We start from the raw sequence: 12004 nt of genomic DNA, 5'->3' as shown, positions 1-12004 counted from the left end.
TAAGCATGTGATCCCATAAACCTAAATGGACAAAATGACGTACAGAGTTCTCAGGGAGCCCCTCTACGTCCTCTCCTCAACTGCCATCACGCAAGAAGTACTTGTTCACATCTGTTTTCTGATTCTGTTCACATTCTGTTGCCTGAACTTAGGGCATCATCCCATTGGCTTCTCCCCCCATTATGTGCCTAGAGCAGATAAGGAGTACAAGTGTTCTTGGTTAGGTACTTTCCAACTGGATGATATCAAACCCTGTTCTGATATCAGGTCTGTAGAGATGGGGCAGCAGGAGGCCACGGGGGAGGTGAGATGGGAGGAAGCGGCCTAGAGAGAACCTGGGAAGGAAGAGATGTTCTTCAACCATAATAGGGGGCCTCTGAAGGCCCATGCCCAGCTTCCCTGGGTTAGCCCTGGAATGTGTGAGAAAGAGCCTCAGAAAATCACCTCTTTTCAGGATATAATTACTCCAAATATATACATTGGAGTTTGCCATAGTTGAGGCAGTTGTGGTGCTGACATTTTTAAAGGTGGGGCTTTTCAAAAAGGGAAATTGAGAGTGCTCAGAGCCCAGATGTGCATTACTAGTAAGAAGTGGTTTGTCTTAGGAATAATGTACCCTGCAGAGAGTGCACTGTGTCAACCTCACAAAGTATAAAAAAAGCATTCCTTTCCCCAAGATTAGCACTCATTTGTCAGGAAAGTACAGTCAACGTATGCTAAAAACCCACTTGAACAATTAGCTCTCTTTTTTTCCATTTGCTTTCAAGGGTAATTGTGTAGCCCCTAAAATAATATATTGGATTGGCCTAAGACAACCAACTGCTGTAAGGGGAGGATAGGGCATCATTTACCCTGATGCTGAGGATCCAATAAAAGACAGGCCCATCTCGCTGGCCTCTGGTCTCTCTGGAGTTCACACATGGGAAGAAGCTTGGAAAGCATATACTCACAATCTGAAGGTGCCTAGTTTGGGCTGCTACAGACACAGCCTTTACTCTTGGCAACTAGTACAACACGTACTGTTTTTGCCAGCACAAAGCCAGAAACTCTACTAACCTGGTTGGTTAAATGAGATTAACAGCTGGGGAAAACAGGCATCATAAGATAACAGAAATGTCCTTCAAAGTGAGTGCTCAGTGGACTCGGGGTGACTGTAGTGAGAAGGATCAGAAGCCATGAGCAAGCCACAGATTTGGGTCATCAACGAGGAGACCAGCCAGACACACAGCTCACAGGCTTGAAGGAGCCACCTCCAGCCCAACAGCCCAGCTCAGGGAGCTCTGACCTAATTGAAGCTGAGTCTAAATGATTCCTTCGAGGCTCAGCAAACTGGGTTTTCAAAAGTTCTTTGGTTCCATGAAGCTAATTTACATGTTATCTGGGGCCATGGCAAAGACTGTGTCCTGGAGTGGACAGAAAGAGGCTGTGCTGAGTGATGAATGAGACTAAACAGTGTTCTCATGCTTGGTGATTTTGATAAGGACATACTACATAAGAGTTAAGAGCATTATAATTCCCTTTATCACCATATAAACATGTCACTTATCCGGAAAGCATACAATTTATTTGTACGTGGGAATGTAATTTAAAAATTTTCCGAAAACCAGATTGAATCTTGGGAAGCAATTTTCAAGTAAACAAAAACATGCCATGTTAATAAGCACTGTATCCCCCCCGCCCCCCAACATAATGTGTATGTACACATTTCCTCAAAATCAGACTATTGGGGGGGATTGAAACAGAACCAACCTACTTGGAATTGTGATCAAAAACTAAAACCAAAACAACCCCCAGAATATTTACCTTCATAGAGAGGCAGACCAGATGGAGTATGTAAGTGGGCTGCATTTCTGGATGGGAGATGGTGGGTGCACAAAGCCCACCCAAGGTGTGAGGAGGGGCCTCAGTGTAGGGAGAGGAGTGGGGCTGGCTGGGGAGAGGCCTGAAGAATAGCCACTCTGTGGTCACATTTAGTCCTCTCATTTTCCCAGCCTTTCTATAGTTTGGCCTTTGCAAAGGGCTTCCTCATATATTATTTTGTGCAATTCTCAGAACTGAGCTGTAGCTATGTTACCCTCTGAGAAGAAAATGGAGGCTCAACAAAGTGAAGAGGCCAGGAAGGACCCACAGGAAAGACCAGAACTCACACCGGCTCTCCAAATGCCAAGGTGAGCACCACGGCTGCCGACTGGGAGGCTTCAGAGATTCCAGGAACAACCACATCCTGCTGTTCCTAACGCCTAAATTCTACTCCTAGGGATTCAATCCTTTAGTTAAGGTTTTGTCCTCAGCTTAAATGTTGTTATCCCCAGAAAAAGACACACCGATTTAGCTGTTCTCAGTGTGAATGCAATGTTAAATTGTGTGTGTATGTTTGTGTGTGGTGGGAGTATAAGGAAAAGGTAAAAAAGTGGAAGAGGACAAAGTGGGGGAACCTCAAGCACTCGGATCTGGGGGATGGGGTGAAGGAACCATCAAGGTAAAGAGACAGGCTAGGACCAAGGTGCTCATTCAGATATTGATGACCAGAAACCCCTGGGCCACATCACAGTCACTGAGATGCAACCTTCAGCCCCAGGATCTCACAGGTGAAGGATAAAAGAGCATAGCCATCTTTGGGAACAAAAAAGGAGAAAAAAATGGGGAAGATTTTCCATCTTGATCTTGTGAGCTAGATAATTACCATTAATAGCCACTAATTGGTTGTGGGTGATGACTCACTTAATAACATTCTGAAGCCTACCCTGACAGTACTAGGAAAGGCAGGTTAACAAAGGCATCTCTGCGGAAGGAAGAGCCTGGTTGCTCAATGCACCCAAGGCTCTTTTCACCTTGCATTAGGCTGAACTACAAATGGCTTGATAGCCTGGGCTCCCCAGTGGGACTTGTTCTCACACAAACCATCAGGAGCCTGCTCTAGGAAGACCCCTGTCATGTACCCAGACCAGCTGGGGACTAACCTTAACAAAGGACCTGCAAATGCAAGGGAAATCTCCACCATCATGTGCATACAGATGCACCCCTGGGGTGACAGGAAGCATACTGAGCTAGTATTGGAGGGCAGGGACTCGGTCATGGTGTCTTCAAAGCCCAGTGTAAAGCCTAGTACCAATCAGAGAGCTGACACTTAGGAAACCTTGGCCTGTATAACCATGGTAGAACCAGCTCGTGCCTGAGGACACTGATTCTCAGTGGCTTCTACAAAGGTTTGAGAGAATTTGTGGGAGAAAGACCTGAAGCCCTGAACCCTGAACACTTAATGAAGGGACCATGCGGGTTCAGGCTCACTCTTCAGACAGTCCATCCAGCTCTGTCACTGACAAAGGTCTGAACTGTCATACTCTTGTCCCTTTGATGAGCCTAAAAGGTGAGTTTTAGGTCAGCTTGAACCAGTGGCCATTGATGGTTCCTTGGTTTTCCAGTTTGTCCAAACCCTTTCTAATAGGGCAGTTGCTATTTTCCATCTGTATCACTTCTTGGGGTAAACATCTTGGGCAGCACAGTGTCAGAACACTGGTGGGTTCCATGTTGCAGCTTGGGCCCAGGATGTGGCTGGATTACCTTGGCATACTCAAACATGCGGAGGTCAGTGTACATGTCAAGTGCAAGGTTCTCGTGCTCACTCCTCTTGTACAGTTTGGCAGCTTCATGGAACTTCCCCTGGTAGGAAAACACATCTGCCAGAAACAGGTCATTGTTGGTCTCTCCCCGCTTCTTCCTCTCCTGGAAAAATTAGAAGCACAGGAAATAGCCCCTGTAGCCATGGCAGGAAGCAGCCTTTACAAAGGTTAGATGTTGCTATTTCAAGTTAAGCCCCTGGGCCTTTCTACTGGAACCTCCACTTGGCTCCTGGGCTGTTGTGTCTCTCACCTAGGTTTCTGGTGGAAATGCCTGACAACAAAAGCAGATTTCTTTCCCCAGATGAGTGAACATCAAAAGTAATGCAAACTTTTGTTTGTTTAGTGGAAATTCCTCAGGGCTGCTTTCTTGTATATTCTTCCAAGGAAACAACTGTATAGTTAGGATGGTGTATATATTTTTCTAAAGATTTATTTATTTATTTTAGAGAGCAAGAGCATGCATGCATGCAAGTGGGGAGGGGCAGAGGGAAAGAGAGAAAATCTCAAGCAGACTCTCCACTGAGCACAGAGCCAGATGCAGGGCTCGATCTCACTACCCATGAGATCGTGACCTGAGCTGAATCAGAAGTTGGACACTTAACCAACTGAGCCACCCAGGCACCCCTACGATGGTGTGTATTACCCACCTGTTGGTGGGCCCCAAGCCCCTAAGATCTCCCAAGTCCCCAGGCCTGGTTTGGCTGAGCTGTGACCCATTATGATACAGACAAGCAAAAGTTTAGGGTCTTTTCCCAAGAAAAGAGACCAATAAAACAGGATAATGAGTCTTCGTACATCCCTGTCTCTAACGAGAAGGTGAGTCACATGCTCAGCATCCACTAGGTGCCGGGTATGCACTTGCCACAAGGACCCAAGGGTAAGTGGTACCACCCAAGTAGTACCGCCCTCGTGCTGAGGGAAGCTGAGATTCAGAAGAGGGGCAGGTCAGGCTCATACAGAGCTGGCATTTGGACTCAGTCTGTCTGACTCCAGACGCTCTTTGTACCACAGGATACCACCTCCGGAAACAAGTGACAGTCCCCAACAATATACCTGCACACACACACACACACACACACACACACACACACACACACACACGAGCAGCACTGAAGGTGAAGAGAAGTAACTGGCATATTCCTTCCTTCCATGTTAGGGAACATTCATTAGTCTATAGCTCAAGTATTTGTGAACACTCAATAGCACCCAATCTCTCATCCCCAGCAGTTTCCTTTTGCTTGTTTTCTAGCAAGTGTATCACAGTGGAGGAAGATGAGACATTGAATCAAACTCCCAGACAAGCTGGTGAAGTTTTAACAGCTGGAGGCAACACGCTTTCCCACTGACAGAAATAATTTTTAAAAACCAAAAAAACCCCAAAAAACATAACAAAAAACCCCCCTATACATAGTTTAGGCTAATCAGTCAAATAAACTAATTCCTAATTGTAGGGATTGAATCAAAATCTAGCAGTGAGATTAAAAAAAGTTTTACTAGGCATGGAATTTAGGCCTAGGCCACAGAATATCACCATGATCAGTAGAAATGATTTACATAGATTCAGTATGTACGTAGCCATAGGGGCAGATTCTCTTTCTCCTGTCATCAGTATGGTTATATCTCCCCTATCAACTGAGTTCCTGTCTTAATGCCTCTTCTAGTGTGCTATGAGCTGGGCAGTTGGTTAAACTTGTAAGAATTGCCCTTTGAAAAAGAGCAAATTGCTTTCAAGTGATGATCCATTTTGGCTGCTCTGAGACCTTTGTAGCTTGCTTCTGGGCATTTGGCATTATTCTAGAGAACCAGCGTTCTTTGCTAGGCTCCTTTGGGATCAAATGCCCAGAAGCAAGCTACAAAGGCCTCAGGGCAGCCAAAATGGATCATCACTTGAAAGCAATTTGCTCTTTTTCAAAGGGCAATTCTTACAAGTTTAACCAACTGCCCAGCTCATAGCACACTAGAAGAGGCATTAAGACAGGAACTCAGTTAAGTCATGATAAATGGTGAGAGGTTGCCCTCACAGAGGTCAGTTACTTTTGCATAGAGAACATGTTCCATGGTTTCAGGTTAAGGCCCCTAGATCCAGACCAGTGGATTCCCAAATGCCAGCCCCTGAGAGTAAGCAGTACTGGGCATTACTAGTAGATGGCTCTTCACACATGCACATAAGTAAGCAAGGGAAGATACAGATGCTTCCTATGAAAGTACTGGGGAGGGGCGGGTGTGCATCAGAAGCAACTTCTTAGATGGCAATATGGCCTCGAGTAAAGATAGCTTGAGCATTAGACAGAACTAGCTTTGAGTTCCAACCAAGATTTTGCCCATGGACCCTTGGGGATGTGACATAGCCTTTCTGAGCCTTAATTTCATTATTTTATTTATCAAACAGGAATAAGAACAGTATTTGCGCTTCGTTAAGTCAGTGTGAGGATTTAAAATACAGTTGACCCTTGAGCAACATGAGTGTTAGGGGCACTGACCCCCACACAGCTGAAAATTGAGGCATAACTTTGGACTCCCCAAAATTTAACTACTAATAGACTACTGTCGACTAGAAGCCTTACTGATAACATAAACAGTTGATTAATACAGATTTCATGTGTTGCATGTATTACATACTGTATTCCTACAATATTAAGCTAGAGAAAAGAAGATATATTTTTTAAAGATTATATTTTTAAGTAATCTCTATACCCAACGTGGGGCTCGAACTCACAACCCCAAGATCAAGGGTCACATGCTCTACTGACTGAGCCAGCCAGGCGCCCCAGGAATATTATTAAGAAAATCATATAGGGCACCTGGGTGGCTCAGTCAGTTAAGCATCTGCCTTTAGCTCAGGTCATGATCCCAGGGTCCTGGGATAAAGTCCCATATTGAGCTCCCTGCTCTGTGGGGGACCTGCTTCTCCCTCTCCCTCTGCCTGCCACTCTCCCTGCTTGTGTGCTCTCTCTCTCTGTCAAATAAATAAATAAAATCTTAAAAAAAAAAAGAAAAAAAATCACATAGAAAATACATTTACAGTACTGCTGTATTTATCAAAAACAATCCAAGTATAGGTGGACCTGTGCAGTTCAAACTCATGTTGTTCCGAGGTCAGCTGTAGTGTGCACACTGATCATGCATGGGACATAGAGCAGGCACTCAACAAGTGGCAAATATTATTCAGCTGAGCAGTCTGTGAACTCCTGCAGGCCTGTCTTCCACTCAGCTCTTTGCCCATGGGGCTCAGCACAAGGTTTAGCCCATGACAGGTGTTTATTATTCTGAACTGAATTGCAGGGACAAGACATTTGCTGATTTCCTCCCTGCTTCCATATGGGAATTCAAATGTATCTCACATTCCCTCAGACTCACAATAAATCTGTTCAGGAGAAAAAATATGTACGCCTTTTTACAGAGAGTCACAGGAATTAAGAGTATCGTCTACAGTTACCCAGCAAATGGTGCCCACAGAACCTGCCTCTTTGGCCCACCCCAGCCCACCCCAGCCCACCCCAGCCCACATGGCTCCCTCCCCAGGTGCCATTGCTGTGGGTGGGGAGCAGATCATGTGCATTTGGGAAATGCTTCCTACACTGGCACACTTTTGGTGCCCTAGAGGATGGTAACCACCTAACAACCACTGTAGGGATGAAAACCAGTTACTGAGAACCTATTTAATCCTCCTGGCAACCCTAGGAAATCAACCCGATTCAGAGAAAGAAACCAAAACTCAGAGAGATTAGGGACCCACCTGCCTCGCCTCACCCCACTACCAAGTGACAGACTGCACTCCTTGCTCCCATGTGCTGTCTCCCAGCCCCACGGCCTTTGTACCCCCAGAGCAAGGCTGTGGTCCAAATACCCAGACACCAGCGGGCTCTGTTTATGTGCCTTCTTGTCTGCTATAAGAGCTCCCTCTAGGGGCGCCTGGGTGGCACAGCGGTTAAGTGTCTGCCTTCGGCTCAGGGCGTGATCCCGGCGTTATGGGATCGAGCCCCACGTCAGGCTCCTCTGCTGTGAGCCTGCTTCTTCCTCTCCCACTCCCCCTGCTTGTGTTCCCTCTCTCGCTGGCTGTCTCTATCTCTGTCAAATAAATAAATAAAATCTTTAAAAAAAAAAAAAGAGCTCCCTCTAAGCCACTGACAGTGAGTCTGTGCTTTCTTAAGAAGGAAGAACATTTTGTCTTTTACCTCAATGCTGTTGATGAGCTCTAAATATCGGAGGTCTTGTACTCTGGTGAAGGCCTACAGAGGAAGAAATAAAAGAATGAAATCAGCTGCCTTCTGGGCTTCAAAAGTGGGTGACTGGCTGGGGGTGGGAAGTCGAGCTTTAGAAAGTGAGCCAGTAAGGAGGGAAAAACAGCATTGATTAATCGCCATGTGTTCAGGAGGGTTATACCACCCAGTGAGGCACGGCTTTATCCTGGGATTAGTCCACACAAAGAACAGCAAAGAAGTCCTGGTTGCATCAATCACTTTGGGATTGGGTAAAACAAAACTATGATACTGCAGTCTGTGATGGTGCCCGCTTGGAGGAATCTCTATGCAGAAGAGAAGAACAGGGCAGTCTGATACTCTGAGGCAGTGTCATCGGAGTGGGAGTGGGGAAGATGTACTGACTGAGGAGAGACTGCTATACATCTTGGTGACTAGGATGGAAAGCAGGAGACAGCTATGCTTACCAACAGTGCATAAATACAAGGCACCCAGAGCCCACAGTACCAGCACAGAGGAAGAGGAGGAGGGGAAAGCTGAGAAGGAATAAAGATGGTTTCTGGAAGGGAGGGGGAGGTTAGGGAATAAATCACTCCAAGTCCCTGGAAGGCAAACTCTTACGTAAATCCTAAAAGTGTAGCTCTTGCCTTGGACTCATAGAAAAGCCAAAGACTTTAACCCATGGGCTCCTAGAAGTTTCTAGGCAGCCTTCCTCAGGAAGATTGGTGTTAGCTAAGTCTGCTTTGGTGCTTTCTGATTCTGCAAGGGATTTAGAGGACTATAACCCACCATGTCAGGCTGATATTCATATGGCTTTGCTGTCAATGTTTCTACGCAAGTGTGCTGTTTTACAAGGTCCCATTTGAAATGGGCTGACACACACCTAGAGGAAGCAGCAGGCCCAGGAGTCCTTGAATATGAAATGCAGAAGAACCACCCTGACCACTTGCAGCCTCGACTTCGCTGCATGACATCCACCATTCCCAAAAGACTTGGGGAAATGAGCAAGTCATCTGGCTTCTGGCTGCCTCACAGAGGACCACAATGTGACTTCATCTTTTTATCCTGCAGGGCCAGCCATCCTGTCGGGGACTAGGGTTCCAGAGGTGAATATGTCCTGTCCCCCTCCCCATTCAGGGGCCCATGTTCTCAAAGTGGGGGCACGTAGATTAAACAGATCATTGAATCTCCATGAGCTAAGAGCTATGCAGGTATGAACTAGATACCCTGAAGAACACCAATTCACTGTCTGAGACAGCCAGTGGCAGAGGCAGGATTATGAAGAGCATCACAGAGTAGGAACCTGGCAAATGGGTACTCCTGAAGAGGAATTCTTTGAAAGGGTAAGGTAGGCATCACATGAGCAAAGGAAGGCTAAGAGTACCTGTGTTCCTTGCTAGAGGTCTTATAAGCTATCTTCTAGATCTGGGCTTCCTTAAAGCAAAAGGAAAGGGGAAAACCTGGAATGTCTGGCAAAGGGGCAGAAAGGAAAGGAACGTTCTAGGTGTCAGTCCTAGCTCTGAGATTTTACAGCTGAGGGGCCCTGAACCTACCTCTTCCCTGCCTCCAGGCTCCCAGTGTCTGCCTTAAGGAAAGGGGCAAACTAGCAATGCCTTCTCCCAGGTCTTTCTAGTTCTGCTCTGCTCGGATTCTAGGATTTGCCACTTTGAGAAATCTGTTTCTGAGTTCCTTCGACCCTCACACATTCTGCAGAGTCAGGGGTGCCCTGGTCGGAGTGGTCAGAGTCACGAGGCCCGTGAATAACCTCAGCAGAGGAAGTGTGGGAACAGGGAAGCAGCTGCAGTTAAGCTCACCACAGCGGTCCCAGGCGGTAAGCAGCTCTCCACTGTCATCTAGTGGGGACACCAGTTTATTGCTGGAACCACCCTCTATCTCCCGTGTGCCTGAGTGATGGCAAAGCAGAAAAAGAAAGGCTGGGGATTCGGAATTTGGATAAAATGATCTAGCTCTAGTCTATGTCAAAATCTTGTGGCCTTAATACAATAATTTTTTTTCTCAGGGAGTGTTTGGGGAATACAGACTGGGAGTTAGTGTTAAACAAACGAAGGGTTATTCCAATTTTGTTTTGATCCATTCAAACATTTGCTGAGTACCCAACCCCATGTTGGCTGAACTAAGCTGAGGTAGGTGTTTAGTTCTTGGGTGTGAGGAGATGACAATCTCTAAGAAAAACTTTAAATTTCATTCCAGGCTGAAAACAAAGAAAACTTAGTCTAGGAATACTTTGTTATTCTTCATCCCTCCTGACATTTTTGGGGGAGGGGGCAGGAGAGGGACGCTCCCTCCATGAGAATGTTTCCTCCCACCTCTGAATTCTTAAAGCCCTCCTCTATTACAAGTTTTCTGACACTTAATTGATATAAAAATATCATTAAGTAACAGCAATTTTACTTGTTTTAATAACAGCTAGCATTTGTATAACCATTGCTAGTTCTGGAAGCCCTTTTACAACGTGGTAGTTAAGCCTAATGACCCTGTGTCAGGAAGGCAGGGCAGTTAGCATTTTTACCATCCCCACTGCAGACATGGGAGGATAGAATCTATGAGAGAAGCGGCTGGCATGGGGTCATCCAGCCAATATACAGCAGAGCTGGTATCTGGCCTTGGTTCCTCTCACCTTTCATGCCTACAAGTCTTGACCTAGCATAGGGTGGGCATCACATACTCCTGCGATTCCTTCCCTGCATGCTCAGTAATATAAGCAAATGAGTATATGATTAATTGGCTATGGGAAGATAAAGAGGGAAGGGAGAAGTAGGGGAAAGAGAGTTGAAGGCCATTCCTTTTCTCCACCTCAGGTTGTAGATGAAAACCCACTAAGAGCTGGGCTTTTTCTGATGCGTGGCAAGGGGTCAAATGTTGTCAGCCAGTTTCTGTAGTTTTAATATACTGGCCAGGAAATGACACCACAATTGAAGCCATGAAGGTATGTGGGGAGTGACACTGCTGTCAGAATCCGAGAGCTTGACCATCTCTTTGGCCATACCTAGCAGGGTACAAAGAAAAACAGCACTGTGTAATAAATGGCTAATACCAATACATGCTCATACCAATAATAAAAGCTACCCTTTATTGCATCCCTATTATGTGCCACGCTTTCAGCTAGGTGCTTTACATAATGATAGCTGATAAGGGTGACAGCTAGAATCTATCAGATGTTTCTCCTGTATCAGGCTTTACAGGCATTACCACATTAGACCCTTAGAACTTTGTGAGGATGGGGCCAATCATCACCCTAATTTTATAAATGAGCAACCTCAGAATTGAGTTACCTGCCCAGATTCAAGAGGCAGCTGAGCTGAGATCTGAACCCAGGCCAGTCTATCTCCACAGCTCACTACAGTATGCGTCTGCCTCTTCGTATGTCACCTGGAGTCCCTTCTGCCTCCTCAAGGGACCCTCTAAGGGCCAGATTCCAGCTCAGGGTAACTAGATGCTTACCTTCTTTGCTGTTTCAAACTCTAATCCTTCTAAAGCTTCCATAGCCAGCTCACGCCAGTCAGTGTCTGTCACTCCCAAGCAAGCAATCTGGTAGGCTTCTTTGAACATTTTCCTATCCAGGTACTGGTACATCGGAGCAGACTGCAGGATTTCATCAAAAGGAAAGAAGATTGTTTTCAGAGCAATGGAAAAAATCAGTCATACAAAGCCTGACTCCAGATGTGTGCCGCTGACTTATAACAAATGCCCATACAGCAACACTATAAAGATTAATCAGTACTCTCCTCACCCCACACACCCCACGTGCCTTCCAGCCACCGCCCCCTTTCATAGCCAAAACATAGTGTTTAGCAGCACAAACTTCTTGCCTGTCCTTCCCTCTACCACCAGCTTTCCCCACCTCCAGGTCTGCTTTATCACAAGATATCACCCTTGTCTAGAATGCCCTTGTTCCTCCTCACCCTCTGGAAAGTACCTATTTGGCTCTGAAGGCCCGGTTAAAAATGTCACCTCTTCCAGAAAGTCTTCACTGACCCCTCAAGGAAAGGAGTCTGAGCTTTCTCTGCCCTTTATCCAGATCTCAGTTGTGCTGTAATTACAAGCCTGCCTCCCTCACAAGTCTGGGCATAACCTGAGGGTAGTGGTGGGGTTGTACTTACCTCGCCCAGCAGGCCCTCAGTCTATGTTTGCTAGAGTAAGGAACAACATTACTGTGAGGAAGGG

General features: G+C 46.1%; 1 protein-coding gene across 3 annotated transcripts in view; it reads right to left on the bottom strand.

Moving 5' to 3' along the window:
* IFT122 (intraflagellar transport 122) overlaps nt 1-12004 on the bottom strand; it is a 70092-nt gene that overhangs the window by 19169 nt on the left and 38919 nt on the right. For all 3 annotated transcript variants that reach the window (XM_002921250.4, XM_002921251.4, XM_034658804.1), the window contains 3 exons: nt 11282-11422; nt 7796-7849; nt 3562-3723 (listed from right to left, as the gene is read on the bottom strand). In XM_002921250.4, the coding sequence (XP_002921296.1) occupies nt 3562-3723; nt 7796-7849; nt 11282-11422 (357 nt within the window). The remainder of the gene's footprint in view (nt 1-3561; nt 3724-7795; nt 7850-11281; nt 11423-12004) is intronic.

The sequence above is a fragment of the Ailuropoda melanoleuca genome, chromosome 4, assembly GCF_002007445.2.
Source record: "Ailuropoda melanoleuca isolate Jingjing chromosome 4, ASM200744v2, whole genome shotgun sequence".
Lineage (NCBI taxonomy): Eukaryota > Metazoa > Chordata > Mammalia > Carnivora > Ursidae > Ailuropoda > Ailuropoda melanoleuca.
Note: the sequence above shows the minus strand (reverse complement) of the source record. Positions and strands in the feature narration are given on the sequence as shown.